The sequence below is a fragment of the Anas acuta genome, chromosome 17 (assembly GCF_963932015.1).
Source record: "Anas acuta chromosome 17, bAnaAcu1.1, whole genome shotgun sequence".
Classification (NCBI taxonomy): domain Eukaryota; kingdom Metazoa; phylum Chordata; class Aves; order Anseriformes; family Anatidae; genus Anas; species Anas acuta.
In genome coordinates this window covers 5,420,034-5,447,747 of record NC_088995.1, presented here as the reverse complement: position 1 = coordinate 5,447,747, position 27,714 = coordinate 5,420,034, and the positions used below count along the sequence as shown (strand labels likewise).

The 27,714-nt window shown below is 66.0% G+C and overlaps 5 protein-coding genes across 16 annotated transcripts in view; 2 read left to right on the top strand and 3 right to left on the bottom strand.

Moving 5' to 3' along the window:
* The first annotated feature begins 175 nt into the window (after nt 1–175).
* NEFH (neurofilament heavy chain) lies at nt 176–4,866 on the top strand. Its single transcript, XM_068653603.1, has 4 exons — nt 176–1,059; nt 1,994–2,193; nt 2,567–2,691; nt 2,878–4,866. The coding sequence occupies exons 1-4, from the start codon at nt 231–233 to the stop codon at nt 4,454–4,456; spliced, it is 2,733 nt and encodes a 910-aa protein (XP_068509704.1). The 5' UTR covers nt 176–230; the 3' UTR covers nt 4,457–4,866.
* Nucleotides 4,867–5,615: 749 nt separating this feature from the next.
* THOC5 (THO complex subunit 5) lies at nt 5,616–14,323 on the bottom strand. The gene is made up of 19 exons (XM_068653617.1): nt 14,118–14,323; nt 13,845–13,988; nt 13,353–13,466; nt 12,550–12,647; nt 12,324–12,470; nt 11,250–11,364; nt 10,841–10,973; nt 10,053–10,130; nt 9,820–9,860; nt 9,400–9,499; nt 8,907–9,015; nt 7,559–7,660; nt 7,325–7,421; nt 7,034–7,148; nt 6,687–6,790; nt 6,522–6,609; nt 6,299–6,414; nt 5,954–6,144; nt 5,616–5,818 (listed from the first exon to the last, which is right to left on the bottom strand). Exons 1-19 carry the CDS (start codon nt 14,211–14,213, stop codon nt 5,755–5,757), a joined length of 2,052 nt encoding a protein of 683 aa, XP_068509718.1. The 5' UTR covers nt 14,214–14,323; the 3' UTR covers nt 5,616–5,754.
* Nucleotides 14,324–14,530: 207 nt separating this feature from the next.
* Nucleotides 14,531–17,688, bottom strand: NIPSNAP1 (nipsnap homolog 1). The gene is made up of 10 exons (XM_068653620.1): nt 17,548–17,688; nt 16,481–16,608; nt 16,310–16,355; nt 15,951–16,045; nt 15,687–15,757; nt 15,451–15,591; nt 15,302–15,333; nt 15,103–15,197; nt 14,889–14,972; nt 14,531–14,806 (listed from the first exon to the last, which is right to left on the bottom strand). The coding sequence occupies exons 1-10, from the start codon at nt 17,598–17,600 to the stop codon at nt 14,742–14,744; spliced, it is 810 nt and encodes a 269-aa protein (XP_068509721.1). The 5' UTR covers nt 17,601–17,688; the 3' UTR covers nt 14,531–14,741.
* A 12-nt stretch (nt 17,689–17,700) lies between these two features.
* LOC137841110 (pleckstrin homology domain-containing family A member 4-like) lies at nt 17,701–22,551 on the bottom strand. Of its 9 annotated transcripts, none has more exons than XM_068653630.1 (7): nt 22,185–22,228; nt 21,523–21,586; nt 20,798–20,902; nt 19,674–19,746; nt 19,347–19,444; nt 19,007–19,110; nt 17,701–17,944 (listed from the first exon to the last, which is right to left on the bottom strand). In XM_068653630.1, exons 2-7 carry the CDS (start codon nt 21,565–21,567, stop codon nt 17,701–17,703), a joined length of 669 nt encoding a protein of 222 aa, XP_068509731.1. In that variant the 5' UTR covers nt 21,568–21,586; nt 22,185–22,228. The 9 variants fall into 9 exon arrangements, with proteins under 9 accessions (XP_068509731.1, XP_068509722.1, XP_068509725.1 ...); XM_068653621.1 differs by having other exon boundaries at nt 22,159–22,196; XM_068653624.1 differs by lacking the exon at nt 22,185–22,228 and adding an exon at nt 22,045–22,105.
* Nucleotides 22,552–23,796: 1,245 nt separating this feature from the next.
* The window catches only part of NF2 (NF2, moesin-ezrin-radixin like (MERLIN) tumor suppressor), a 33,197-nt gene continuing 29,279 nt past the window's right edge, over nt 23,797–27,714 (top strand). For 3 of the 4 annotated variants that reach the window (XM_068653602.1, XM_068653599.1, XM_068653601.1), the window contains exons 1-2: nt 23,798–24,029; nt 27,317–27,442. In XM_068653602.1, the coding sequence (XP_068509703.1) occupies nt 23,916–24,029; nt 27,317–27,442 (240 nt within the window). In that variant the 5' untranslated portion in view covers nt 23,798–23,915. Of the gene's footprint in view, nt 24,030–27,316; nt 27,443–27,714 lie in introns of all 4 variants that reach the window. The other variant, XM_068653600.1, reaches the window with a different exon arrangement.

Here is a 27,714-nt window from a genome sequence, read left to right as displayed (position 1 = left end):
TCCTATCCCGGGGTCCCTCGCTTCCCCCCGGTGCCCCCCGCTCCATCCTTGTCGCTGTCCCCCGGCCCCCCCCATCCCCCGGGGGGCTGCGGCGGCTGCTCGGGGCGGTGCCGCTGCCGGTGCCCGGCCCCCTCCCGGTGCCGGCGGCGGGGCGGGGCGGCCCCGACGGCCCCCATAAAGCGGGAGGCGGCGGCGGCGGTGCCGCAGTGAGGGCGGGGGCGGCCACCACCATGAGCCTGGTGCTGGAGGCGATGCTGGGCCCCCCGGGGGGGCTCCGCAAGGAGCCTGCCCGCTCCATGCCGCGCTCCGCCGCCTCCTCCTCCTTCTCCTTCTCCTCCAGCGGCTTCCACTCGTGGTCGGTGCCGGGGCGCTCGGGGATCGCGGCGCGGGGCGGTGGCGGCGGCGGCGGGGGGGGCAGCGCCGCCGCCTCGTCGTCGGCCACCACCGAGAGCCTGGAGTCGCTGGAGGGGGGGGAGCCGCGGGCTCGCAGCGAGAAGGAGCTGCTGCAGGCGCTGAACGAGCGCTTCGCCGGTTACATCGAGCGGGTGCGGGCGCTGGAGCAGCGCAACCGGGCGCTGGCGGCCGAGGCGGCGGCGCTGCGGCAGCAGCAGGCGGGGCGCACGGCCATGGGCGAGCTGTACGCCCGGGAGCTGCGCGATATGCGGGGAGCCCTGGTGCGCCTGGGGGCCGAGAAGGGGCAGCTGAGGCTGGAGCGGTGCCGCCTGGCCGAGGACGTGGCCGCGCTGCGGGGCAGGCTGGAGGAAGAGGCTCGGCACCGCGCCGGGCTGGAGGCGGCGGCGAGGGGCTTGGAGCAGCGCTCGGCACGGGAGGAGCGCGCCCGGGGACCGCTGGAGGAGCGAGCCCGGGCGCTGCGGGAGGAGGCCGAGCTGCTGAGGAAGCAGCACCGGGCCGAGGTGGGCGCCCTGCTGCGGGAAGCCCCCGCCGAGCCCCCCCCCGCCTCGCTGCGCCCCGGTGTCACCGCCGCGCTCCGCGACCTGCGCGCACAGCTGGAGGGCACGGCGGCGCGCAGCACCCTGCAGGCCGAGGAGTGGTTCCGCGGTGAGCAAAAATCCCCCCAAATCCCCCCCAAAAAACCCTGTCCCCACCCCCCCCCCACCGCATGCTGCGCGTTCGTGCTGCGCGCCCGGAGGGTGCCCCCACCCCGGGAGGGCGCAGGGTGCTCCCCCCGGATCCGAGCTGCAGCAGGGCGTTGCTCTAAGTCCCTCTGTCCCCCTCTAAATTCCTTATCCCCCCCCATGTCCTTGTCCCCCCTCCCAGCCGTGCGCACGGCCCCCCGGGTGATTTTTGGGGAGGGTCCCCCCGTCCCCTCCCCGCCACCCCCAAGGTCGGGGCAGCCCCACGCCGCCCGCAGGAGCTGCGGGGAGGGGAGGGGGCTGGTGCCGCATCCCCTGCGTGGGGGGGGGGGGGGGGGGAGGACGAGGACGGCGGGGGGGGCCCGCAGGGTGTGTCCCCGCCGCGCTGCGGGGCTCGGCACCCATGGGTGCGCCGGGAGCTGGGCTCAGCACCGCGGACAGCGGCCCCTCGGCACCGCGGACAGCACCCAGGGGTGCGGTGTCCCGCGGGGTGCGGGGGGGGGGCTGCGGGCTCCGGCTCTCCCCATCCCCAGGAGGGAAATGGGGGGGCGGGGGGGCTCTGCGGCACGCCCCTCCCCAGTTCTGCCCTCCCCAGCAGTGCGTCTGGCCGCAGCCCAGCGTGGTGAGGTGGTGCCCGGGGGGGTGTGTGGGGGGGTCCATAGGGCTGCGGCAGGAGCTCAGGGGAATATGGGGGGGGGGGGGGCGCTGGAAAAAGGCCAGGGTGGAGAAAATTCCTGCCCAGACGCCCCCACCCTCCTGGGCACCACCAGAGGGGGGAGCTGGAGAAGGGGGGCTGGTCCCGCAGAGGATATTTTGGGGGATTTAAAGGATTTTCAGCCTTTCAAGGGTTTGAGGCTCCCCCCCCCCCCGCAGCTCGCCCTCTCTTTTCCCCGCCGCAGTGAGGCTGGACAAGCTGTCGGAGGTGGCCAAGGTGAACACGGACGCCATCCGCCTGGCCCAGGAGGAGATCTCCGAGTACCGCCGCCAGCTGCAGTCCAAGACCACCGAGCTCGAGGCCCTCAAAGGGACGCAGGAGTCGCTGGAGAGGCAGCGGCAGGACTCGGAGGAGCGGCACCATGCCGATGTCCTGTCCTACCAGGTAACCCCTCCGCTGGGGGCTGGGGGGCTCCCATCACCAAGCCACTGAAGGGGTGGTGGCCGTGGACTGAGGCATTGTCCCCAGGGTGATGCCGCAGCCTTGGGGTGTGGTTTGGTGGCCCCCAGGTTCACCCAAATCCTAAAAACGCCACCCCTGCCCTTGGGAGCTCTCAGCAGAGGTGGCACAAGGCTCTGGGGCTCCCCTGGGGACAATCTGGAAGCCCCTGCGCTTGTCCCCTTCCCGCTGTGTCCACCCCTCCGTGGGGGCACCCCGGTGCTGGGTGGGCAGCACCCCCCATCCCTAAAGGCCTTGGGGGTGGTTTTGGGGTGCTGCCGCCCCCCCTGCCCGGCCCCAGCCTCTCCGTGTGCGGCAGGAAACCATCCAGCAGCTTGACAGCGAGCTGAGGAACACCAAGTGGGAGATGGCAGCCCAGCTCCGCGAGTACCAGGACCTGCTCAACGTCAAGATGGCACTGGACATCGAAATCGCTGCCTACAGGTACGGGGGCAGCAAGGGGAACGGGGGGGCCTGGCTGTCCCCTGGGGCTGGGCTCTCCGAGGGCACCTCCTGGGGACACTTCTCGGTGAGGCGGGGGCACTGCTGTCCCCTGGGACCACCTCCCAGGTGACCCAGGGGGGGTGGGAGGCAGCTGCTGACAGCCCCCCGCTGGTGTCCTCCCGGCAGAAAGCTCCTGGAAGGGGAGGAATATCGGATCGAGTCCGGTTTCGGGATGATCTCCTACCCCGAGGTGGTCCCCAAGGCTCCCGGCATCGCCGCCAACATCAAGGTGAAGAGCGAGGAGAAAATCAAGGTGGTGGAGAAGTCCGAGAAGGAGACGGTGATTGTGGAGGAGCAGACAGAGGAGATCCAAGTGACCGAGGAGGTGACGGAGGAGGAGGAGGCTGAGAAAGAGGCCGGAGAGGAGGAAGCTGAGGAAGAAGAAGAAGAGAAAGCTGAAGCAGAGGGTGAAGAAGAAGCCAAGTCTCCTGCAAAGGAGGAGGCCAAATCCCCAGCTGTGAAGTCCCCAGAGAAACCTGAGTCCCCTACAAAAGAGGAGGCCAAGTCCCCAGCTGTGAAGTCCCCTGAAAAAGTCCCAACGCCCTCCAAGGAGGAGGCCAAGTCCCCCGCGGTCAAGTCCCCAGAAAAGCCACCGACCCCCGCAAAGGAGGAGGCCAAGAGCCCAGCTGTGAAGTCCCCGGAGAAACCCACGCCCCCCACAAAAGAGGAGGCCAAGTCCCCAGCTGTCAAATCCCCGGAGAAACCCGCAACCCCCTCCAAGGAGGAGGCCAAGACCCCAACTGTGAAGTCCCCAGAGAAGCCCCCAACGCCTGCAAAAGCGGAGGCCAAGTCCCCAGCTGTGAAGTCCCCAGAGAAGCCACCAACACCCTCCAAGGAGGAGGCCAAGTCCCCAGCCATCAAGTCTCCAGAGAAGCCACCGACCCCCGCGAAGGAGGAGGCCAAGAGCCCAGCCGTGAAGTCCCCCGAGAAACCGGCGACCCCCTCCAAAGAGGAGGCCAAGTCCCCGGCGGTGAAATCCCCAGAAAAACCCGCAACCCCCGCCAAAGAAGAGGCCAAGACCCCGACTGTGAAGTCCCCGGAGAAGCCCCCAACGCCCTCCAAAGAAGAGGCCAAGTCCCCAGCTGTGAAATCCCCGGAGAAACCCTCGACCCCCTCCAAGGAGGAGGCCAAGAGCCCAGCCGTGAAGTCCCCAGAGAAACCTGCGACCCCCTCCAAGGAGGAGGCCAAGTCCCCAGCGGTGAAGTCTCCCGAAAAACCCCCAACGCCCCCCAAGGAAGAGGCCAAGGCCCCGGCTGTGAAGTCCCCAGAGCAACCCAAACCCCCCGTGAAGGAGGAGGCCAAGTCTCCGCAGAAGGAGCCCAAAGCCCCCCCGAAGGAGGAGCAGGCTGCCCCCAAGGCGGAGGAGAAGCCCAAAGAGAAGGCTGGGCCAGAGCCTCCGGCCCCAAAGGTGAAGGAGAGCGCCAAGGCCGGCCCCAAACCCACAGAGGAAGGGAAAGGAGAGGGAAAACCTCCCCAGGAGCCCGGCAAAGCGGCCGTGAAGGAGGCGGAGAAGCCGAAGGCCAAGGAGAAGGCGGAGGAACCAAAGAAAGCAGCGGAGGAACCAAAGAAGGAGAAGGTGGAGGAACCCAAGAAGGGCGAGGAACCCAAAGCCAAACCCAAAGAGGAGCCCCCCAAGGCCGAGAAGCCCCCCGGCACGGACACCAAAACCCCAGAGCCGGTGCCCGCTGCGGAGAAGAAGAAGTGAGGGGAGCCCCCCGGCCCCGAGGCAGCACCCCTGGGTGCAGGAGCTGCGAAGGGCGAGACGGGGAGGGACCCCCGGAGGGCCCCCCCCCCTCGGCCAGGCCTTACCTTAGCAATATGTTCGTGAGAGACACAGCCCCTCGCCGCCCCCCCCTCCCGTGGTATGTTATGATCGCTTCCCCAGCAGAACGCCACGTGCACAGCGCCACATTTAACACTTGAATTAGGAGGAGGAGGAGGAGAGCAGCCCCCCTACCCCCCCGGGGGGGTCCGACCGCCCTCTTCCCATAAGTGCATTTATGACAGCGGGGGCCGCGCACCCCGCAGAGCTCCAGCTGCAGGGGGGGGAGGAACTCGAGCCCACTGTCAGTTGCTTGATGTGCAATAACCAAATAATAAAGTGCTTACGGAGACTCCTCGGCTCCTGCTGGCGTTGTTTGGTGGAGGGGGGGGACGCAGGGGAAGGGTGGCCCGGGGCTTTCTGAGGTGGGTGACATCAAGGACAGGTCCTGCACCTCCCCAATTTTCCTTGGGGAAAAGCCCAGCACGTCCTGGGGGTGCCTGCACGATGCCCAGGGGCTGGAAGCAGGGCCAGAACCCATCGCACTCCAAAAAGGGGATTTTTTTTTTTATTTTTGTCCTTTTCTTCTGAAATCTCAGCTCCCTGGGGATGGGGAGGGCCTGGTTTAACCTGAGCGCTGCCCTGCACTGCAGCACCGCGCCTGCTGGGGAGGGGAGGCAGGGCTGGGAGCCTTCAGGGGGGGTGATTTGGCCAAAAAATGGCCCTGTTGGAGAAACAGGAGGGGACCTCGGGTCAGGGAGGGAGCTTCAGGGCTGTGGGTAAGGACCCCCAGGGGGGAGCTGTGAGGGATGGAGGGGGACAGGGCACAGCCCGGAGCTCCCCTCCTGCTCGGGGTTGGTGCTGAATCAGCTGGCAGGCAGCCGGCAGGGCCGGGGCTGCAGTGCGGAAGCAGGAAGGGGCTATTTTTATCCATCTCCACTCCCTGCTACACACATCTGCGGCGGGGAGGCAGGGAAGGAGGCAGAGCCCCAGGCAGAGGGGCTGGGGGGGGGACACAGACCTGCCAGGGACAAGGCAGCCGGGACAGGATTACCCCCGGGTCCCCCTCCCCAGCCCCAGCCAGCACACACACACACATCACTTTCCTTATTTCAGCATTTAATCCTTTCGGCTACAAAACAAGACCCAAAAACCTCACGGAAAAAAAAAAAAAAAAAAAGGAAAAAGCAGGGTGGGGACACTCCAGGGTGAGTCCTGGTCCTGCAGAGCACAGCGGGGGCTCAGCGGTGGCTGAAGAAGCCCTGCGGGAAGTTGAACTTGAAGGGCTTCAAGCGCATGGGGCCCCTGCCAGAGGAGAAAAAGGAGAGGTTGGCTCACCCGTGTCTGCTTCCAGGCAGGTGTGGGGGGAAATGCGAGCTCAGAGACCTGCTGCACGTCCCAGGAGTAGGGGACAACCCCAGCAGGGCACGGGGCCCTCACCTGACCAGGCGCAGACACATTTTCTCCTGGGGAAACTCCTTGGGCCCCTCCACGCTGGTGTCGTGGGGCTCGGTCTCCAGGTAGACGTCCAGCACCATGCAGAGGCGCTGCAGCTGGTTGGTGAGGAGCTGGTAGCCGGGTTTGGGCCCCCACAGCTCCTTGTAGCACACGTTGACCTCGCTCTCCATCGCCTGGCAGAGGCGCAGGGAGCAGCAGGGCCTGAGTTCGGTGTCCTGCTGCTCCCAGCCCCCCAGTCTGCCCCCGGGGCTCCCTCCCCAAGGGCACAGAACCACCAGGAACACCCCCAGCAGCTCTCCAGTTTCCCCCCCCTCTACCCCTGCTCACCCGAATGTTGTCGTCGTTGTTGCCGGTTCGCTCTCCTTTCCAGTTGAGGCAGAGGCTGAAGATGGGTGGCAGCGCCGAGTAGCCGGGGTTCAGGACCACAGCGGCCTGGAGCTTGGCTGAGCAGGGCAGAAACGTCACCCCACAGCCCGCGGGGCCCCCCCCTGGTGCGGGGGCAATCAGGGCAGCTAATAATTAGGCATTTCTGGGGGAGGGAAGGGCCCACCTGTGCCCCTTTCTATCAGGGCCATGTAATAGAGGTGCGTGTCCTCGGCCAGGCCGGCCTCCACCACATCTTTAGTGTAGGGCAGCTCCTGGGGGGGAGGCAAAGGGGGGAGTGAGGGGCTGCTGGAGGAGCTGGGGGGGGTCGCGGCCTCCATGTTGTGCTTACCGCGTAGTCCTCGAAGGGGATGGCGCTCCACTTCACCAGGCGGGAGACGATCTTGGTGGGGAAGAGATGCTGGCACTCGCTGGAGACCGGCACCACACCGTGCTCTGCAAGCAAGGACAAGGACGAGGCTGAGCGGGGCAGGGGACAGCAGAACCGGGGGCTGGGGACAGCCCCTAAAACTTCTGGCACCTCCATCAGGCGCCCGGAGAGCGGCGGCAGCCTGGGCCGCGACCCTGCTGGTGCTCACAGCCTGCTCGAGGGGCACTTGGCACACTTGGGAACGTGGCTCTTGTGCTGCCAGGGCCTGAATTCACCCCGAATCCAGGGGTTTGGGGCTGGGCACTCACCCAGAGAGGCAAACTGCTTGTGCAGGGCCAGGCGGGACTGCAGCCTCGTCCGCAGCAGCTTCACCGTCAGCTCCATGTGGCTGGCACTCAGCGAGTTGTCGGCGGTGACCGTGTGCTGGGGGACGAGGGGACGTCACACCAGGGCTGCTCCGTGGCTGGGGTTGGTGCCAGCCGGAGCCCCGGGCTCTCAGGGGGGCAGGACGGGATGCAACCATCCCCAAATCGTCCCCAGAGCCCTGCCAGCTCGGTTTGGGATCCTGTTAAATAGGGGAGGGAAGGGGCGAGACGTGCCTGAGGCTGCTCCTTGGGGAAGTGCAGGCCGCCCAGCTTCTGAACCCACACGTAGGGGTGCCCCAGCTCCGTCACGTAGTCGCTCAAGGTGACGATGCTGCAGGGAGGAGGAGGAGGAGGAGGAGGAGGAAGGGTCAGGCCGCCCCACAGAGCTTCCTCCCCTGCAGGGAGCGGGCTCCTCCTTCCTCCAGCCTGAGCCCAGGGCGGGACAGCGGCTGCAGGCAGCCTCCTCACCCCACTTTGTCGAACTGGAACTGGTTGGCGGGGTTGGGGGTCTTCTTCCCGTGGTCTCCCGGGTACAGGCAGCTCAGGAGGGAGTCCGGGGACAGCAGGTCGCTGGCGGGAGGGAAGAGGAGGATCACACAGCAGCACGGCCCCACATCTCCCTGCGGCACCCGCTAACAGGCTGTGACGAGCCCCACGGGCTGGGTTTTGAGACCACAGCAGCTTTCCCCCAGTTCCACTGCGGAATATCTCCCAAGGAGGTCTCCTCCTGGATGTAGAGGAGCTAAAAATCCCCAGGGAGCTGCTCAAAGGCACCCAAGTGTGTTAATTCTGAAACCTACTGATGACCACCTGCACAGGAACCCCGTGGCACAGCCTGGGGGGGCTCGACCAGGGGCGTCCCTGCCACCAGGAGCCTCCCCTAAGCAAGGGACCCCGAGGGACGCTGCCTTTGGGGGTGTCACGCAGGGTTAGGGGGGCTCCTCGACAAGATTTGTCCTGGCAGGAAGGCCAGCCTGCCTGGTTTGGTCCCCTGCAGGGAAAAGGGAACCCAGGAGGACTGGGAGGCCTCGTGGGGACAGCACCTGCTTACGGGGGGGTCCCAGACCAGCCTCTGCAGCCCCCCTCTTCCTCATGCACCTCCTCCTGGCCCGGGAGAGAGAGCTCACAGCTGATCTGAGCTCCCTGGGCGGGCTCCCACAGCTGCCACCTCAGCCAGTCCTCACACAAATCGGGCTCAAGCGGTCCCCGGGGAGCCCACGGGGAGGCAGCTGCATGGGACAAGGTGACCCGCGGAGCAGGCAGGAGGGGGGAGCTGCCAGGCAGAGGCTGCGGGAGGGAGGAGAGCAGTTTGGCTGCAGGGCGGTGACCGCACGTGGAGGAGGAGAGGTTCCCCACAGGCACTGCTCTCCCGAGTGGCTCCCAACCTGCTCTGCCCCTGGTTCAGTCCAGGATGTGGCAGAGGGAGGGAAGGAAGGAGGGAGGGAGGGAAGGAGGATGCTGCCTGGAGCTGCAGCAGCCTGGCGGGGTTCCCACAGCAGCCCTGCAGCTACCAGGGAGGGCACGGCGGGGGGGGCAGCAGAGATCTGGGAGGTGGAAGCGCTCCTCAGGTGCAGCAGAGGGGCAGCCGTGCCCCTGGGGGCCTCCCTCATCCGTTAAAGGACAAACCGGGACAGGACGTGGGCACTGCAGCTCTGCACAGCTCAAATAAAACCTCACCCACAGCCCCACATCACCCGTGGGGGAGCTGGGAGGGCTCTCACAGCCCCCAGTTCAGCTGAGGGACCACGTGGCACCCCTCACGCCGTGTCACCCCGCTGTGGGACACCCGGGCAGGGTGCTGGTGACAATCTCTCACCCAGCGCTGATGGCAGTCGTCATCTCGACGGCAGTGGTCACCTTGGCCTTCACCGTCATGACGTTGAGGTTCATCAGGTAGTAGAAGGTCAGGTGCAGCACGTTGTCATCTGTGCCAACAAAGAAGGGAAACTGCTTTGTGCTCCGTCCCGGAGCTCACAGGACTCGGAGTTCCCTGCAGGGACAGGGATGGAGGGGAACGGGGCAGCAAGCGGCGTGCCCTGACCCCCAACACCCCCACCAGCACTCATCAGAGCCCCAAGACCACATCTGAAAGGAGAAAAGCTCCTAAAAAGAGGGATGAGGCTTCAGAGAGCGTGGGCATCCCACCCGTGTGGGCAAGGGGAGTGCAGGGAGAGCTCAGTGCCTCTGTTTGGCCCCTGCTCATGGGACATGGGGCTGAGGGCAGGGACAGTGCCCCCACCCTGCTCTCGTTGCCATGGGGGCCCCAATGCCACCCTCCTCCGTGCTGAGGGCCCCCCACCCTCGCCTACCTTTACACTTGATGTCGATGGTGACGCACAGTGGGTGCCGCTTCAGCATCTCCTTGCGCTTGTCGTCCAGCTGCACGCCCAGCGTGGGCCGGCGCCGCTTCTGGGGAGGGGAACAGAAGCTGTGGACCCCATCCTACAGCCCCTCGGGAGCTCTGGACCCCTCCTTCCCTTACCTCCCCAATTCCCTGCCTGGTGCTGATGTTTTGGGCAGGTGGGGAGGCCTGGGGGCTATTTATACAAAGTGGGGCAGCTCCTGCAGGAGAGCAGGGCACACGCTGCTGCAGGCAGGATGCGAGCGAGGAGAGGTGTGAGCACAGCAGCTCTGCCCCCCTCGTTGTGCCGTGCTCAGGGCAGACACCAGAAGGCAGCCTCGCCCCCCCGAGGGGCACCCAGGGGTGCCCAGCTCTCCCCCTGCCTTACCGTGGTCTGCTCCTCCTCCACGTCCGAGTCGCTCTCGTCATCTGCCCAGAGAGAGGAGAGGGAGTGAACGCGGTGCCGAGGGGCTCTGCCCACACCCAGCTCCTCCATCTGACACCGCTGCTGCCCCCAAATATCATCGTCCCCCCCTCGCAAGCCAAACGGATGCACAGCAAGAGGGGGGAGCACCAGGAGCTCTCGGGAAGGAGCTGGGCACAGGTGCTGCAGCCGCTCACCCTGCGAGTCCTCGGGCGGCTTGTACAGGGCTTTGGCTTCCTCCACGCTGCCTTCGATAGCCACCACGAGCTTCTTGTCTGCACGGGGACACAGAAACCACGTCACCAACCTGATTCTGGCGGGGACAGGCAGTTAGCAAGAGCTTTGGAGCAGGGTGGTAAGATGGGAGCCTGGGGGGGGGCTACAGCCTGCAGGAACACGGCCCCCTGCAGCGTTTCGGGAGCCTACGGAAGGAAATCCTGGCTGCAGCACTGCGCCAAAAAGCTCCAGCCCCGTAGCTGCCCCAGGTAGAGCCCCACAAAGCTCAACCGAGGGGTCAGCAGGAAGAGGAGGCTGCCCAGAGGGTTCTGTGGGGCCGGATCTCCTGGTGGGATGGGGTCAGAGGAAGCAGAGCACTGGGGTTGGAGGGAGTGTCACCAGAAGCCATAAAGACCACGTCTATCAAGAACCAGCAGGGGCTGGGGGCTGAATAGCACAAAGAGGGAGCAAGGAGCTGCCAGGCAGCACCACACGCAGCCTCCACACGAGGGGGGGGACGTGCACCACCACCGGGCCGCCTTTATCCCCGCCGACCTTGCTGTGGTGCTGAGGATGGGGGCAGAGGCGGGCAGGCAGCTCCGCCAGCAGTTCTGGCCAACGGAGCTGAGCCAACCAAGTTTCAAATGCTGCTGCCTCAGGGCGCTGCCTCCGGGCTCAGCAGAACACAGCGGGATGTCCCGCAGCACCCCAAAGCTCCCCAGGGCAGAGTTTCCACGGAAATCCAACCCCAAGTGCCCCCGGTGCTCACCGCAGGCCTGCCCGTAGGCGCTGGCTTGGACGAAGAGGACGTAGAGGGGCGGTGGCAGGTGCCGGGCTGTCTCGTACTGCTTGTGCGCCTGGTCAAAGGGCATGAAGAGGTACTCCTGCACGGGCAGGGAGGCCTGGGGGACACAGGGACAGGCTTCAGGAGCGGGGATGGGACAGAGTGAACGCCCTTCTCAGTGCCTCCCTCGCCCCTTGGCATGTGGGAGAGCAGAAAGGAGCTGCTGCAGGAACAAGGGGGATCCGGAGAAGGTGACAAGGCAGGGAGCAGCCCTGTGGGGTCACTCTGCTGGGACTCGACACCCCCTGAGCAGGAGGGGAAGGGCTGTGGGGGCTGTGCCACCCTAACGCTGCTCCTGGAGGCTCCTCCCTTCCCTGCAGGGCTCAGGCAGTACCTGCATGATGCTGTTGAGGCGAGGCTGCAGGCTGCTCAGGTATTCCTTCTTCACCTCGATCTCCTTCAGGATCTTCTCCTTGATGGTCAGGCATTCCTTGTACCTCTCTGCCAGCCTACAGGGAGTGGGAATTTGGTTAGCACCACTGGGGCCGGCCTGCTCAGCAGCCCCAGGTGCCCCAAATCCCTGCAGGAAGCGGGAGAGCTGACGCAGGGACACGCAGGGAGCTCTCAAGGCCAAGGGCGGGCAGAGGCAGGCAGGAGCTCAGAAGCAGCAGGAGGAGGAAGGGGAAGCTGAGCCCGGCGTTGTCCCGAGGCAGGGCAGCGACCATGACTTCCCCCAGCAGCGCTGCTCCCGCACCAGCTCGGCTGCCAGCACCCAAACGGGTTCCTCCTGACCCCGCTAAGCCCCCGAGGAGGCTTCTCCACGTGGTGCTGTGTCGGCAGCCCCCAGGGTCGACTGCTGAGAGCCAGCTCAGCAGCACAGCACGCAGCGCTCGTTACCAAGCTGGAAAGCCGAGGGAAAGGGAAGCTGGCCACGACTCGGAGCCCTGGGTGTGCTGGTGCTGAGGGAAAAGAGCCCAAAGCCTGCCACAGCGAGCTGTGCTGGGCAGGGTTAGGCTGATTTTGGGGGAAAGCTGCTCCCAGCTGCCTGAAAAACCTGCTGCTTGGTGCAGAGGGGGTGTAGTTATGGTGTTTGCTTTGCAGCAAGGCAGGAGCTGCCAGAGCGAGGCTCCTCGAGTGGCCCTATATCAACTGAGGAACCCAGGGGGCTGGATCCCGCCTTAGGGCAGCAGGATCCAAGGAGCAAGCTGCTTAAACCCGCTCCTTGCCCCCGCAGCACAGCAGCAGCGGCTCTAAAATTCGTTTTCTCCTTTCCATGCCCCAGAGCCAGCACAGCCTCAAGGAGACAGCGGGTCCAGAGAGCCCCTCCCTGCAGCGAGGACTCGGTCACAGTTACCTGCTGCTTCCTTTATCAATCCTAAAGGCTGATAAAAACCCCTCCTGCGTGCCCATCCCACCCGGCAGCCCACAGAGCCCAGCCCACGGCTCCTTGCAGGCCGCCCCCACCCACCTCTTGCGCTGCTCCAGCTCCCAGTCGAGGCGGGCGAGGGTCTGCTGGTGGGGCTCGGTCAGGGTGATGTCCGGCCGGCTGATTTCGGTGGGGGCCTCGCTGTAGAACTCCTCCAGGCTGACCAGCTCGATCTCCTCGTGCTTCGACCTGCACACCCAGTGGGTGAGGGAAGGGGGGTGCCAAACGCACAGCCCCTCCTTTCCTCACCCTCCCCGGCCAAGCTCACTTGAACTCCAGGCACTTGGTGATCTCTTTCTGCAGGTGCATCACCTCGTACAGCAGGTTCTGGAGCTGCAGGTGGTAGGCGTCCACCTTCTGCTTCGCCTGAGACACAGACACAGCCGGTGAGCACCAGATGCAGAGCGGGAGGCACAAGCAGTGACCCCAGAGCTGTGAGGACGCCCTTCCCACAGACCCCAAGCACATGGAAGTGCTCAGCGGGGTGAGTGGGGATAAATTTCTACCCCACAAAACTCACTGAACCCCGCACATCCCCTGGCACCATCCAGGGATGACAGGTTTTGGGGTATGCAGCCATTTAGGGGGATAAAAAAGTCATTTTCAGGGCTGGGAATGCAAATGCTCATCACTGCAAACTGATCCCGTTCCCTTTCAAGGACAGGGTGTGTTCTGGGGACAGGAACAAGGCAGTCCTGGCCGCACACGTGGGCTCAGTCTGTCCCTGTGCCTGGCTCCCCAGCAACGCAATGAAAATAAATGCTCCTGCAGCATGAAAACCTCTTTGAGATGTCTGGGTGCAAGCTCTGGAGCCCATAATTCACTTCTCAGGCCCGCAGCACAGCGGGCTGCTGAGACAGAGCTTCCTGCCTTGCTGCTACACCAGACAGGAGCCGTTCCTCCTGTACAATCCATCACGATTACAGCCTCTGCCGTGCTGCAGAGCCTCCTGGCAGATTTCTAGCACAGAGAGCACCACCTGCTGGGCCTTCCTGCTGCCCACACGCACCCAGCACACAGCTCAGCCCTCCCTGCAGCCCCCTCCCGGGCTGGCCGCCCCCCACCCCGTACCTCGTGGGTCTGGTCTCGCCCCTTCTTCAGGCGGATGTGCGCCAGGCGGTTCAGCTTCTTCAGGGTCATGAAGTGCACGCAGCTCTGCACGCGCCGCTCGTCGATCTCGGAGGCCTGGGGGCAGCAGGGAGCTGTGGGGGGTGGCGGGGGAGCCCCAGCTGCACAGCCCCTGAGCTCTGCACCCAACCGGGCCTCCCACTGCCAGCGCCCCAGGTCACCACTGAGCATAACCAGAGGGGTTTTCAGATCACAGGGGGCTCAGCTCCTTCCCCAGGAGCCCCGATCAGTGACCCAGCCTGTGCAACGAGTGCACAGCCAGAGGCCACATGCCTGCAGCCAAATAGGATCTCATTTTATTTGACACAGGCTGTTTTGTTTCCCTATTTCTCCCCAGAACGCAGCCCAGCTCCTGGTCCTCCCAAATTAAGGGAAAACATCAAGGAATTTGATATAATCCACACATCCAACCACCCCCCCCGAGGCTTCCCGTACGTTGTCCTTGATGCCGCGGCTCTTCAGCTCCTGGATCTCGGCCATGAGGCGCTGCAGCTCCTGGCAGGTCTCCTTGTACAGCTCGTAGTCCTTGATGGGGTCCCGCAGGTCCACCTCGCACTCCTCGCTGTAGTACCGGGCATCCTGCGGGGGGGGGAAGAGGCCGCGAGTCCCCCCCAGTCCCCCTGGGGCTTTGTGAAGGGCCCGGGCCTCGCCTCGAGGCCTCCAGCAGGGCCCAGCCCGGTGAGGGCCCGGTGAAGGCCCCGCCGTTACCTGCTCGCCCTCCGCCTTGCCGCGCTTGCCCTCGGGCGTGGCCCCGTCGGTGCGGATCACTTTGGGTTTCCGCTTCTTGCCGGCGTCCGAGGCCATGGCTGGGGGCGCTGCGAGGGGCCCGGCCCCGCTCCTCCTCCTCCCCCTCCCCCGGTCCCCTCCGGTCCCTCCCGGTGCCCCCCTGAGCCGCCTCACGCCGCCGGCCGGAAGTGACGCGCGGAGCAGACGAGAGTAGCCCGGAGAGGATAGAGCGCCCCCTAGCGGGCAGTCCTCCAAAGGGGGCGTGACCTGGGCGCGGTGGGCGTGGCCTGCGGGCTTAGTGGGCGTGGTCTGAGCGAAGTGGGCGTGGCCTCGGTCCCGCCGGCGCGCCGCAGGGAACGCGGGGAGGGGGGGGGGGGCGCCCAGACACAGAGAGCGGCAATTAAATATTTAATTGGTCCCGCCCCTCATTAGCACGTCATTAGCGGTAATTAACAGCAGCTGCCCCGCCTCCGCAGCCCCTCCCCAGCACCCCAGCGCACTCGGGGGCTGCCCCAGCGCCGGGCTGGGTCCTGCAGCACCCTTATAGGGCCGGGGATGGGGGCGCGGGGACTCGGCCCCATATGGCCCCCCCCGGAATGGGTCCGGTCACTGCAGCGGGGAGATCTTCAGCGGGATCATGATCCGTGACTCCATCGTGCGGATCAGCGGGACTGTAGAAGAGAGGAATGGGATCACGGCGTGCTTGGGGCTGTGGGGTCACGGCGTGGCCCCCCCCTCGCCCCACACGCTCACCCGTGTAGTAGACGTTCTCGTCCCAGCCCCGTTTCCGCCACGCCGCGTTCCTCGTCTCCTCGCGGGACTGCAGGTCCTTGTAGGCTGCCGGGAGGGGAAGGCTCGTACCCCAAATCCACCGTAACCCCACAAACTTTGGGGCTTTGGGTGTGCGCAGGGCACAGCCGGGGTTGGCGCGGTGCTGGCGGGGGGGGGCGCGAGGCAGCCCGCTTACCCCAGAGGTGGTGCACGACGTACAGCTCCCCGATCTGCGAGAAGAAGCCGCCCACGGCCTCCTGGTTCTCCTGCCGGTACTTAATGGCCCGAGCCCTAGCAACGGGGGCAGGAACGCGGGGAGGGGTCGCACGAGGTGTCCCCCACACCGTGTCCCTGCGCTGAGGGCGGCCGCCGCGCTCCTAGGGGGGCCAACTCACCAATTGTTGCCCCACTCGATCATGGTCCCTGGCTGGAAAGGGAGGAAAAACCCACAGGGTGAGCGGCCAGACCCCAAACATCCCCTAAACCCCGTTCCGGCCCCACAGAGCCAGCACCGAGCACCCAAACCCTACAGAGGGGGGCTCACCTTGAGCTTGTAGGTCCTGAGCTCGTAGATGTTGGGCCCCTGGCGGGGCAGGGGCTCGTTCCAGAAGCTGAACTCCAGCAGCAGCTGGTTCCTGCGGGACAGCAGCATGCGGCTGCGCTCCTTGCGGAAGTCCAGGTACTCCTGGGGACAGCCAGAGCCGGGGCAGCTGCTGCCGCCAGCGGGGGCAGCCCGGGGGGGGCCGCGGGAGGGCGGCGCGCTGCCGGCTCGGGCGCTACCTTGTTCTGCTTCAGTTTGTTCATGCAGTCCATCAGGGCCGGGTACCCCCCCGAAAAGCGCCAGAGGTGCACTGGGAGGGGAGCAGCGAGGTGTAGGGTGGGGGGAAAGGCAGCAGGAACCCCACAGAGCCCCCCCCCGGGACACCAGAGCTCGCCCCGCGTCCTCTCCCTGCCCGGCGTCGGGGTCACGGCGAGGAGGGGGGTGACGGGGGAGCCTCTGGGTGCCCCCCTCGCGGGTTCTGTCCTCGTGCAGGATGCGCTCACCTGCCTGGTCCTGCTCGCCGTACCACGTGTTCCAGTTCCCCACCAGGTCGCAGGGGTAATCAGCATCCAAGTGCAATTTGGGCAGCACCTCCTCCCTGCGCGGGGGCACAGGGGGCGGTGGGGGGGCGGCCCCGTCTTCCTGGGACCCCCCCAGATACGAGAAAAGGGGAGGCTGGGGCGTGGTGGGCAGCACTTGGGTCTCTCCCAGCGAGAGGAGAGCTGAATTTTTGAATTTTTTTACCCCGCAATGCTCCTGACCCCCCCCCATTTGCCCTCCCAGCCCAATTGAGGGGTTTCCCTCCATCTCAGCCCCCCCCCCCAGACCCCAGTGGGACAGGGGGCGGCAGCGGGGGGCTCACGTCAGGCTGTTGTAGGCATCCAGGCATTCTGGCTTCACGTTGTGAACTGCGGGGGAAAGAGGGCGAGAGGGGCTCTGTCGGCTGCCACGGCGGGGATCGAGGCACAAAATGGGACAGGCAGAGTTCTGGGGGGGGGCATTTCCCCCCCCCGCCCGCCCGCGGGGCACTCACACTGGATCTTGTAGAGGTTGCTGGTCTCCTTCTTGGACAGGAGGTTGGAGTGGGCGTCCTTGCGGGGGTCCACCTTGTGCACGAAGAGGGAGCGGAACCAGCTGCCCTCGCTGTCCCGCGAGTACGCCCTACATTTGGGGGGGGGACACGGGGAACGACCGCTGCGGCCTGCTGGGGGGCGGAGGTGGCGCAGAACCTCCCCATCCCTCCTCCTGGACCCCTTTTCCCCCCCACACCCCCCTCATGTGTCCCCAGGGGGGCTCCTTCATCCCCTAGGGCCCCCCCCAAGGGGCTGCGGCGCAGCACAGAGCACACAGAGGCAGCGCAGCGGGGCCAGACCTTTGCCCTGGTCATGTATTAACGGCGCGGGACGGGGTCAACGGCCCCGTACACACACGGGGGGGGGGGCACGGGGCGACACCAAAACCCCCCTTCAACCTCCCCAGGCAGTCCCGCGGATGGGGAGGGGGGGAGAAAGGAAGGGATTGGGGGTGGGGAAGGAGGTTGGGGGGGGCGGAGGGCGGGATGGGGGGGGCTGGGAAGGGGAAAAGGGCCTGCGGGGGGGGGGGGGCTGGGCCTGAAGGGGGAATGGGGTCTGGGGGGGGGAGTTCTGGGCCTATGGGGGGGGGTCTGGGGCCATGGGGGGGGATCTGGGTCTATGGGGGGGGTGGGCCTGAAGGAGAAATGGGGTCTGGGGGGGGGCGGGCCTATGGGGGGGCAGGGGTTTGGGGGAGGTTTTGGGCCTGAGGGAGGGGACCTGGGCCTATGGGGGGGGGCCTAGGCCTATGGGGGGGTCTGGGCCTATGGGGGGAGTAGGCTTGAGGGGGAGATGGGGTCTTGGGGGGGGTCTGGGCCTATAGGGGGGGGTCTGGGCCTGAGGGGGGGGATGGGATCTGGGGCTTCTGGGCCTGTGGGGGGGGGGCAGGGCCTGAGGGGGGGCTGAGGCCTATTGGGGGGGGTCTGGGCCTGTGGGAGCGGCCGGGCCCTGAGGGACGCTGGATCCCGGGGGGCTCTGTGGGGCCCCGGGGGGCGCTCCCGGTGCGGTTCCCGCCCCCCCCCCCCCTCACCGCGCCCCTCGGCCGCCGCCGCCCCGCCGCAGCCCCCGCAGCGCCGCCGCCATCTTGCCGAGGGGGCTCCGGGGGGAGGGGGCGGGGTCTTCACAAGCCACGCCCCCTTCTTCCGGGGTGGGCGGGGCTATGATTGGCCACGCCCCCTCTCCATCAGAAGCTGGCCTGCAGCACCGTGATCCTGATTGGCCGCCGCGCCGCGCCGCCCGCCCCGCCTTCGGTCGCCCTCAGCCAATCGGAAGGGTCGCTCGCGGAGCTCGGCGCGCGATTGGCTGCGGGGTCTTCCCCCGCGGTTCCCCGCCCTCCGCGGGGCGAGGCGGGAGGCTGCCGCTGATTGGTCGAGCCGCCCGGGGGGCGGGGCTCCGGAGGGGAGGGCGGAAGCGGGGGCGGGGCCGGGCTGGGGGCGGGGCGAGGGGGCGGGGTCAGGGCCCCAGGGCCCCCCCCAGGGCCCCCCCCCACAGCCCCCTGAGTGCCCCCAGGCCCTCCCACACCCCCCCAGATCACCCCATGTCCCCCCAAATCCCCTCAAATCCCCCCAAAATCACACCACGTCCCCCCCAGGACCCCATAGCCCCCTGTGGCCCCCCCCAAACTCCCCCCATGTCCCCCCATATCCCCCCCATACCCCTCCTTATTCCCCCATTTATCCCCACATGCCCCCAAGGCCCCCAAAATCTCATCATGTCCCCCCCATGTGCCCCCAAGGCCCCCCATACCCCCCCCATACCCCCCCAGATCACCCCATATCCCCCCATGTCCACCTCTGTGACCCCAAATGTCCCCCAGATCCCTCCACCCCCCCCCAAAGACCCCATATCCCCCCCAAGTGTCCCCCCATACCCCCCCCATATTACTCTGTATCCCCCCGTGTACCCCCACATGCCCCCAAGGACCCCAAAATCTCATTATGTCCCCCCCATGTGTCCCCATGTGTCCCCCATGTCCCCCCAAGGCCCCCCATATCCCCCCGGATCACCCCATATCCCCCCATGTCCCCCTGTGTGCCCCCAAGGCCCCCCCATATCCCTCCACCCCCCCCAAGGACCCCATATCCTCCCCTAAGTGTCCCCCCATATCCCCCCCATATCCCTCCATATCCCCCCATGTACCCCCGCATGCCCCCAAGGACCCAAAACTTCATCATGTTCCCCCCAAGCCCCCCCCAAGTACCCCTAAACTCCCCCTATATCCCCCCATACCCCCCAATATCCCCTAATACCCCTCAATACCCTCCCATACCCCCCCAATACCCCCCAATATCCCCTAATACCGCCCCCATACCCCCCAATACCCCCCAATACCCCCCAATATCCCCTAATACCGCCCCCATACCCCCCCAATACCCCCCAATACCCCCCAATATCCCCTAATACCGCCCCCATACCCCCCCAATACCCCCCCCCAATACCCCACCCCACACCCCCCTATCCCCACCCCCCCCCCAGTTTTGGGGTCTCACCCCCCCAGGGGCGCAGCGCAGCGCCGCAGGGCTCCCACCCAGGCGCTCAGCTCCGCGGGGCTGTCGACCCCAAACACATAGGGCCGCATCCCGGGGTGCTCCGCCTGCACGGGGGGGGGGCCTGGCTGTGACCCCCCCCCCAAAAAACCACAGCACCCCAAAATCCCAAAGAGGAGCTGGGGGGGCCCATCCTATAGGGCTGGGCCCCCCCTCATGCTCCCAAGGGGTTTGGGGTCAGCCAGATCCCAAAGGTTTGGGGTCACCCCAGTTCCCCAAGGGGTTGGGGTCCCCTATTGGGGTGTGGGGGGGGTAAAAAGGGGGTGCCCCCCCCCAAACTGACCGTGAAGAGGAAGCGGGGGGCGCCGGAGGAGGGTCCCAGGACGCGGATCCTATAACTGGGCAGGGGGAGCCCCCCCCGAACCCGCTGCTCGCTGCTGTCTGGGGGCAACGGGGGGGGGCACGGGGGGGGGGGGGCTTCAAGGACCCCCCCCAAACACCCTGCCAAACCTTGCCCCCCCCCCCAAAATCCCCCAGCCCCACTGCAAGGGGTCTTGGGGTCCCCCAATTGTGCTCAGACCCCACCCCAAAAATAAAAAAGACCCCAAGGACCCCCCGTCCCCATTCCTGCCCCCCCCCCCCGGTGCCCCCCCCGGTGCCCCCCCCTCACCCCGGTAGTAGTAGAGGCAGAGATCCACCAGCACGAACCAGCGCCGCTTCCACAGCCGCAGCCCCGAGCTGTCCTGGGGGGGGGGGGACACACAAAGGGGGGGGGTTAAACCAGCACCCCCAAATCCCAACCCCACCCCCCGGGACCCCCCCAGCACACCCAGACCCTCCCCTCAATCACCCAAACCCCATAACGCTCCCCTGACCCCCCCAAACCCTATAGCTCTCCCCCCAAATCCACCCCCCCCAGACCCCTCCAAACCCCATAACCCCCCCAGAACCCCCTTGGTACCCCCAGCACCCCCAAACCCTCCCCCAAAACTCTCCTGATCCCCCAAATCCCATAACCTCCCCCAGACCCCCCCAAAAATCCCATAACCCCCCAAATCCACCCCCCAGCCCCCTCCACACCCCAGACCCCCCCAGTACCCCCAGACCCTCCCCCCAACCCCCTCCTGATCCCCCAAATCCCACAACCTCCCCCAGACCCCCCCCAAAAAAATCCCATAACCCCCCCAAATTCCCCCCTCAGTATCCCCAGCCCCCCCAGTACCCCCAGCCCCTGCCCCCAAACCCCTTCTGATCCCCAAATCCCCCCTCAAATCCCACCCCCCCAGCCCCCCAAACCCCATAACCCCCCCATATCTCCCCCCCAGCCCCCCCAAACCCCATAAACCCCCCCAAAGCCCCCCCAGCCCCCCAAACCCCATAACCCCCCCCAAATCCCCCCCATCCCCCCAAACCCTATAACCCTCCCCAAAAAATCCCCCCAAACCCCATAACCCCCCCAAATCTGCCCCCGAGCCCCCCAAACCCCATAACCCCCCCAAATCCCCCCCAGCCCCCAAACCCCATAACCCCCCCCAAATCCCCCCATCCCCCCAAACCCCATAACCCCCCCCAACCCCCCCCAGCCCCCCAAACCCCATAACCCCTCCAAATCCTCCCCAGCCCCCCAAACCCCATAACCCCCCCAAATCCCCCCCAAACCCTATAACCCCCCCAAATCCCCCCCATCCCCCCAAACCCCATAACCCCCCCAAATTCCCCCCAGACCCCATAACCCCCCCAAATCCTCCCCATCCCCCCAAACCCCATAACCCCCCAACCCCCCCCCAGCCCCACCTGTTTGTGCAGCCAGCCCCTCATGGCCGGGGGGGCGCGGGGGTCCCTGCGCACGGCCTGCCCCCCCTTCCCAAAAGCGTGCACCCTCGGCACGGGGCGGCAGGGCTGGCAATAGGGTTTCACCGGGGGGGGGGCTCACAGTCCCCCCCCCAAAACCCCCCCGCCACCTCCCCTTGTCCCCCACAACCCCCCCCAGTCTCCAGGGTCCCCCTTCCCAGGTCCCCTTTTGGGACCCCCCCATGCGCCCCCCAACCCCAAGCCCCCCCCCCATAACTCCCCATGCCCCCCCCACCCCAAAAAAATCCCCAAGTCCCCCTGCCCCCCCCCATAACTCCCCATGCCCCCCCCACCCCAAAAAAATCCCCAAGCCCCCCTAGCCCCCCCCATAACTCCTCATGCCCCCCCCACCCCCCAAAAAACTCCCCGAGCCCCCCTGCCCCCCATACCCCTTTAAGCTCCCCGTGCCCCCCCATAGCTCCCCCTGGACCCCCCAGGACCCCCCCCCCAAATCTTCTCCTGGCCCCATAGCCCCCCAGGACCCCCCTGTATGTCCCGCTGGCCCCATATCTCCCCTGGACCCCCCCCTGCCCCCCACCCCATAGCTTCCCTGGACCCCCTGGACCCCCCATATCTCCCCCTGCACCCCCCATAGATCCCCTGGACCCCCCTGCCCCCCACCCCATAGCTTCCCTGGACCCCCCCCCATATCTCCCCCAGCCCCCCACCTGGGTATTGGGGTGCCGGGGGGGGGCCGTGTGGCTGCCGGCCATGGGGTCCCAGTGGGGGCGGCTGTAGGGTGGGGAGGGGGGGATTTAGGGAGGGGGGGCCCCATGAATGGCCCCATTCAGCCCCCGCCGCCCCGCACACAGAGGCCCCGTTCTGCGGCCTGCGGGGGCGCGGGGCCGGGGGGGGGGCCGGGATAGGGGGGTCCTGGGGGGGCTCCTCGCCCACCCCGATCCCATCCTGCCCGGCCCCAATCCCTTATCTCAGTCCCGGTCCCGTCCCGTTACCCAGTGCTGGTCCCGGTTCTGATCCCAGTCCCTCCCAGTTATCCCAGTTCCACTCCCAGTCCCACCCCATTGCCCCCCCCCCCCCCCGCCATCGGTGCTGGTCCCAGTCCCACCCCATTATCCCATTACCCCAACCCCAATCCCATCCCATACCCTTATCCCAGTGCTGATCCCAGTCCCGTTATCCCAGTACTGATCCCAATCCCATTACCCCAGCCCTAATCCCAGTCCCATAACCTTATCCCAGTGCTGATCCCAATCCCATTACCCCAACCCCAGTCCCAGTCCCATACCCTTATCCCAGTGCTGATCCCAGTCCTATTATCCCAGTGCTGATCCCAATCCCATTACCACAGCCCCAATCCCAGTCCCATAACCTTATCCCAGCGCTGATCCCAATCCCGTTATCCCAGCCCAGCGGTGACCCTACAGGGGGCTGGCACCGGGCAGCGCCCGCCCCCGTCCCAACCCCACAGCGACAGCACAGACTGGGATGGACTGGGACGGATGGGGATGGCCACTGAACGGGGACGTCCCACACTCATCCCACAGGAACAGGGGGATCCTACAACAGCATGGACATCCCCCAGGAACGTGGGCATCCCATAACGACTCAGACACCCCATAACATCATGGATATCCTACAACATCATGGATATCCTATAAAATCAAGGAGATCCCACAACGTGGAGATCCCATGGCATCGTGGCCACCCCACACCAACACAGACATCCCACAGGGACACGGCCACCCTATAACAACACGGACACCCCACACCAACGTGGCCACCCCACTGTGGGCACCCCACAGACACCCTGTGACCCCACAGACGCCCCACAGACACCCCACACGTGCCCTGTGGATACCCTATGGGCACCCCAGGACCCCAAGGACACCCTATGGGCACCCCACAAACACCTCGTGACCCCACAGACACCCAGGGGGCACTTCATGGACACCCCATTGCCCCACACATACCCTATGGGCACCCCATAACCCCCCACAAACCCCATAGCCCCTCCCCCCCGTTCCCCACAGACACCCCACAGACCCCCTATGGGCACCCCATGGACACCCCATAACCCCCCACCCCATAACTCCATACAAACCCCATAGTCCTCCTACCCCCCACAGGCACCCTATGGGTACCCCATGGACACCCCATAACCCCCCCCACAAACCCCATAGCACCCCACAGACACCCCACACCCCACACCCTATGGGCTCCCTGTAGACACCCCATAGCCCCCCCAAACACCCCTCCCACCCTATAGCCCCCCACAAACCCCATAGCCCCCCACAGACACCCCACACCCTATGGGCACCCTATGGGCTCGCTATAGACACCCCAAACACCCCTCCCACCCCATAGCCCCCCACAAACCCCATAGCCCCCCCACACCCTATGGGCTCCCTATGGACACCCCATAGCCCCCACAAACCTCATAGCCCCCCCAAACACCCCTCCCACCCCATAGCTCCCCACAAACCCCATAGCCCCCCACAGACCCCTATGGGCTCCCTATGGCCACCCCATAGCCCCCCCAAACCCCATAGCCCCCCCAAACACCCCACCCACCCTATAGCCCCCCACAGACCCCATAGCCCCCCACAGACACCCCACACCCTATGGGCTCCCTATAGACACCCCATAGCCCCCCACAAACCCCATAGCCCCCCCCACACCCTATGGGCCCCCCATGGCCACCCCATAGCCCCCCAGCCCCATAACCTCCCCCCCGGGTCCTAGTGCCCGCCCCACTCTCCCCCATGACGTCACCCCGCGCCCCTCTCTCCTCCTTCCGCCAGGCGGCGCCGCACCCTCCTCATCCCACCCCTAAGCCCCGCCCCCCTCCCGCCCTTCTCCCTTGACCGACAGCCTCCTCCCCCAATCCCCACCCCTCCCTCCGGTCCTCCCCTCTTCCCATTGGTGGCAATGCCTAAGAGAGGCGGGACGAGCGCGGCGGCGGACCAATGGCGTGGCGGCGCCGCGAAGCTCGGCGCGGCCGGGAGCCGCCGCCATGGCGCTGCCCCCGCGGCGCTGAGCGGCTCCGGGCCCTTCCCTTGGGGGGACCCCCCCGGGACCCCCCCCCCCTTATCCAGGAGCCATGGCCGGGGCCATCGCGTCCCGAATGAGCTTCAGCTCCCTCAAGCGCAAGCAGCCCAAAACCTTCACGGTGCGGGTCGGCACCATGGACGCCGAGATGGAGTTCAGCTGTGAGGTGAGGGGGGCGGGGGGCTGGGGGGGGCCTGAGGCGGGTGTGGGGGGGACAGGGGGTGTGGGGATATGGGGGGGTTATTGGGGGAATATGGGGGGTTGGGGGGTTATGGGGGGGTTATTGGGGGGTTATGGGGGGGCTGGGGGGGTTGGGGGAGGCTGAGGGGGTCTTGGGGGGGCTTTGGGGGCAGATGAGGGGGTGTGGGGGGGATGTGGGGGGGATTATGGGGTTATTAGGGGTCTGGGGGAGACTGAGGGGGTCTTGGGGGATGTGGGGGGGTTATGGGGGGTCTGGTGGGTTATGAGGGGGTTATTGGGGGGCTGGGGGGGTTGGGGGAGGCTGAGGGGGTCTTGAGGAGGGGATGTGGAGGGGTTATGGGGGGGCTTGGGGGGCCTGGGTGGGCTATAGGGGGTTATTGAGGGGCTAGGTGGGTTGGTGGAGGCTGAGGGGGTTTTGGGGGATGTGGGGGGGTGTTGAGGGGGTATGGGGGGGGTTATGGGGGGTTTGGAGGGTCTGAGGGGGTTATAGGGAGTAATTGGGGGGGTTGGGGGAGGCTCAGGGGGTCTTGGGGGGGCTTTGGGGAGGGTCTGGGGGGGTAGGGGGGGTCTTGGGGGGCTGGGGGAGCTGGGGGGGGAATGGGGGTGCTGAGGAGGTTGAGGTGGGTGGGGGGGGCTGAGTGTGGGGGTGCTGAGGGGATATGAGGAGGTATGGGGGGGCCTGGGGGGAGTAGGGAGGGTATTGGGGGGGATAGGGAAGGTCTTGGGGGTATGGGGGTGCTGAGGTGGGCAGAGGGGGTTGGGGGGGGTATGGGGGCATTGAGGGGTCTGGGGGCTGCCCCCCCATGCTCTGCCCCCAGCACAGGGGGTGTGGGGCCGGCAGAACGGGCCCAGAGGGGGCCGTGGAGGTGCTGGGGGCCCCCCCCCATGGGGCCAGGCTGGGGGTGTTCAGCCTGAGGTCCCAGGGAGACCCCCCGGGGGCCTCGCCGTACCTGGGGGGGGGGGGGATAAAAAAAACGGGAGCGACTCCGTGCTCGATCAGATCACACCAGAACGATTGGGAAGGGTTTAACCCACAAACGGGGGAGATTTGGGGGGGAGCTTGGGAGGAAACCCCCCTCGGAGGGCACTGAGGGCCCGGCGCAGGCTGCCCCCAGCAGCTGGAGGTGTTTGGGGCCGGGCTGGGGGGCTTCAAACTTCACCCCATGGCCCTGGAGGAGCACACGGCGTGGAGGTGACCCGGGAGCCCCCAGGATTTTGGGGTCGGGGAGCTCCCTGGGCTTTCAAGTTTTTTGGAATTACTCCTGGCAGCAGCAGCAGCGGCAGTGCCTGGTGTGGGTGAGCTGCGCTGCCTCTTGCTCCATTTCTGGCCTCGTTTCTGTGGGGTTCCCGTGCCTACGCCGTCTTCTGGGGGCCGTGGTTGTGGTTTTGGCTCCTGGCTCCCCAAAACCTCCCCCAGAGGGGACGTTTCTCCTGTGTCCTGGCCTGAGGCTCCTGCGGGCTCGGGTTTTGCTGCCCTTTCTGTTGACTCTCGGCTTCGGCCAGGCGGTTCCTTTTGAAATCAGAGGTACCTGGGGAAGGAACGGGTTTGGGGACAGTCCCCAGGTGGCCGTGCCCCCGCTGCCAGCTGCAGGAGCCGCCGCGGCGCTGCCTCTGCCTTGGGGCAGCCCCCAGGAGCGTGCCCGGCTGTGCCATCTGCCTGGCTACGCCTGGGCGCCTCTCCTGGCCTCCTCGGTGCTTAACGGGGATAGATTTTAATTAAAAGCTCGTTATGGGGTTGTCGGGAAGCATTAGTAAATAAAAATAACTTCCACGGCCCCCGGCTCGTGGCTGCGGGAAGCGGCGGCTGCGAGGTCTGGCATCTGTTTGGGTAACTAAACGGAGGGCTGGCGAGCGTTTGATCCCCAGCTTGCTCCAAATGGGCTCTAAACCCAAATTTGTGGCGCTCTGGGGGCTCTCCCGTTATCGCTTGGGGTCCAGGAGGAGGAAAATAGTGTCTGTGGCCTCCAAGCTGCCTCGCTTGGGGTTGGGAGCTGCTGGGGGGGTCTTGGCAGTGTTTCCACGTGTCCCTTCGAGGCTGGTGGCACAGCCCGAGCTGGGACGAGGCAGGAGCTGAGAGCAGAGCGGTGCATCCTGCCCCTTCCGCAGCTGGGTGGCTGCCCCGGGGCTTTTTGTGGGCAGAGGGAGCTTGGGGTCAGCGCGGTGCATGGCCCTGAGGGGATGCTCCTGCCCTGCGCCTCCGTCTGGTGCTCGTAACACCTCCCCACGTCGTCCTTCTGCTTCACAGAGCAGGATCCAGAGCTGCCAGGCTGCCTGCACAGCCCTCAGCAGCACCTCCCAGTTTCCGTGGGGGGCTTTTATTCTTTTTTATGGCCAGGAAATGTGGCAGGTAATGATTTGAGGCTGATCAAAGGCAGGCAAGGAGGGCTAAAGGTCCTCCAGGTCTGAGTTTGGCTGTCTGAGGCTGCCAGGAGTGCCCAGGTGAGGAAGGAGGTGGTGTGTGGCACGCCAAGCGGGGCTGCCCTTCCCTTGCTGCATTTAATGGGGGCACCTCGGCACGGCCGGGGGGTGTCCAAAGCATCCTGTGCCAAGCTAGGGCTTGTTACGGGCACCAGAGGCGAGCTCGGGGTGTGAAATGAAGCTCTCATCATCACAGCGTTGCCAAACCTGCTCCTCACGGTGCTCCTGACCCCAAGGTGCTGCCTGTGCCCCGCAGGAATCACGGAAAGGCTGCGACAAGCCAGCCTCAGGTGCTATTTTTTGGGGTTGGCGCCGGCTTCCTTCTATCCTGGGGCTGTCGGCATGCGTGGGTACCCCCGAGGGGGGAAAACCGTGACGGGAAGGCAGTGAGGTGCTCGTTTTGTGCTTGTTTTGTGGCTGAATGAGCTTGTCCTCAGCTGCTTTGCCCACAAGGCGGCAGTGGGAGACAGCAGGAGCGGTGTTCGTCCCTGCGTCGGTGTTGGTGCTGTGCAGGTGGCACCGAGATGGAGCTGTGCTGGGAGAACGTGCCCAGAACGTGCCCGCAGCCTCTTGCCCCGGGGTTTTGGGGTACCAGCCGTGTGTCTTGGCTCAGTGCTTGCTTCCAGTGTGCAGGCAGAGGAGAGAAGTGGCTTTGGTGCGTGCGATTCATTTGCTTTATGGCCCTCCTGCCTCCACAGGGTCGCTGGAGGAAGAAACAGGGACCTCACGGTGTCGCTTGGGTTTCCCAGTCAAAAAAAAGGAGTGGATTGGGTCGAATGGAAACAATTCCAAAGGTCGTCTTCGTAACTCTGCCTCCCCCTCCTGTCCCCGCAGGTGAAGTGGAAAGGGAAGGACTTGTTCGACCTGGTGTGCAGGACGCTGGGGCTCCGGGAAACCTGGTTCTTCGGGCTGCAGTACACCATCAAGGACACGGTGGCCTGGCTCAAAATGGACAAGAAGGTCGGGACCGGATTCCCTTGGGAGGCTGTGCGGGGTGGCAGGAGGGGATTTACCTTCCCCTTCCCCTCGGTGCTTGGTTGTTGCATGTGGTACAGATGTGCAAGGAGGTCCAAAACGTGAATGCAGCCTGGTGGCTTCCCCCAGTCCGCCTCCTGGGCCCCTGAACGTCAAACCCTTTAGCACCCGGGTTTCTTTTCTTGTCAAATGTCCCAGGAACCGGGGAGGAGGAAGAACTGGGGAGTGGTGAGGAGGGGAAGGCTCCCCAAATCTGC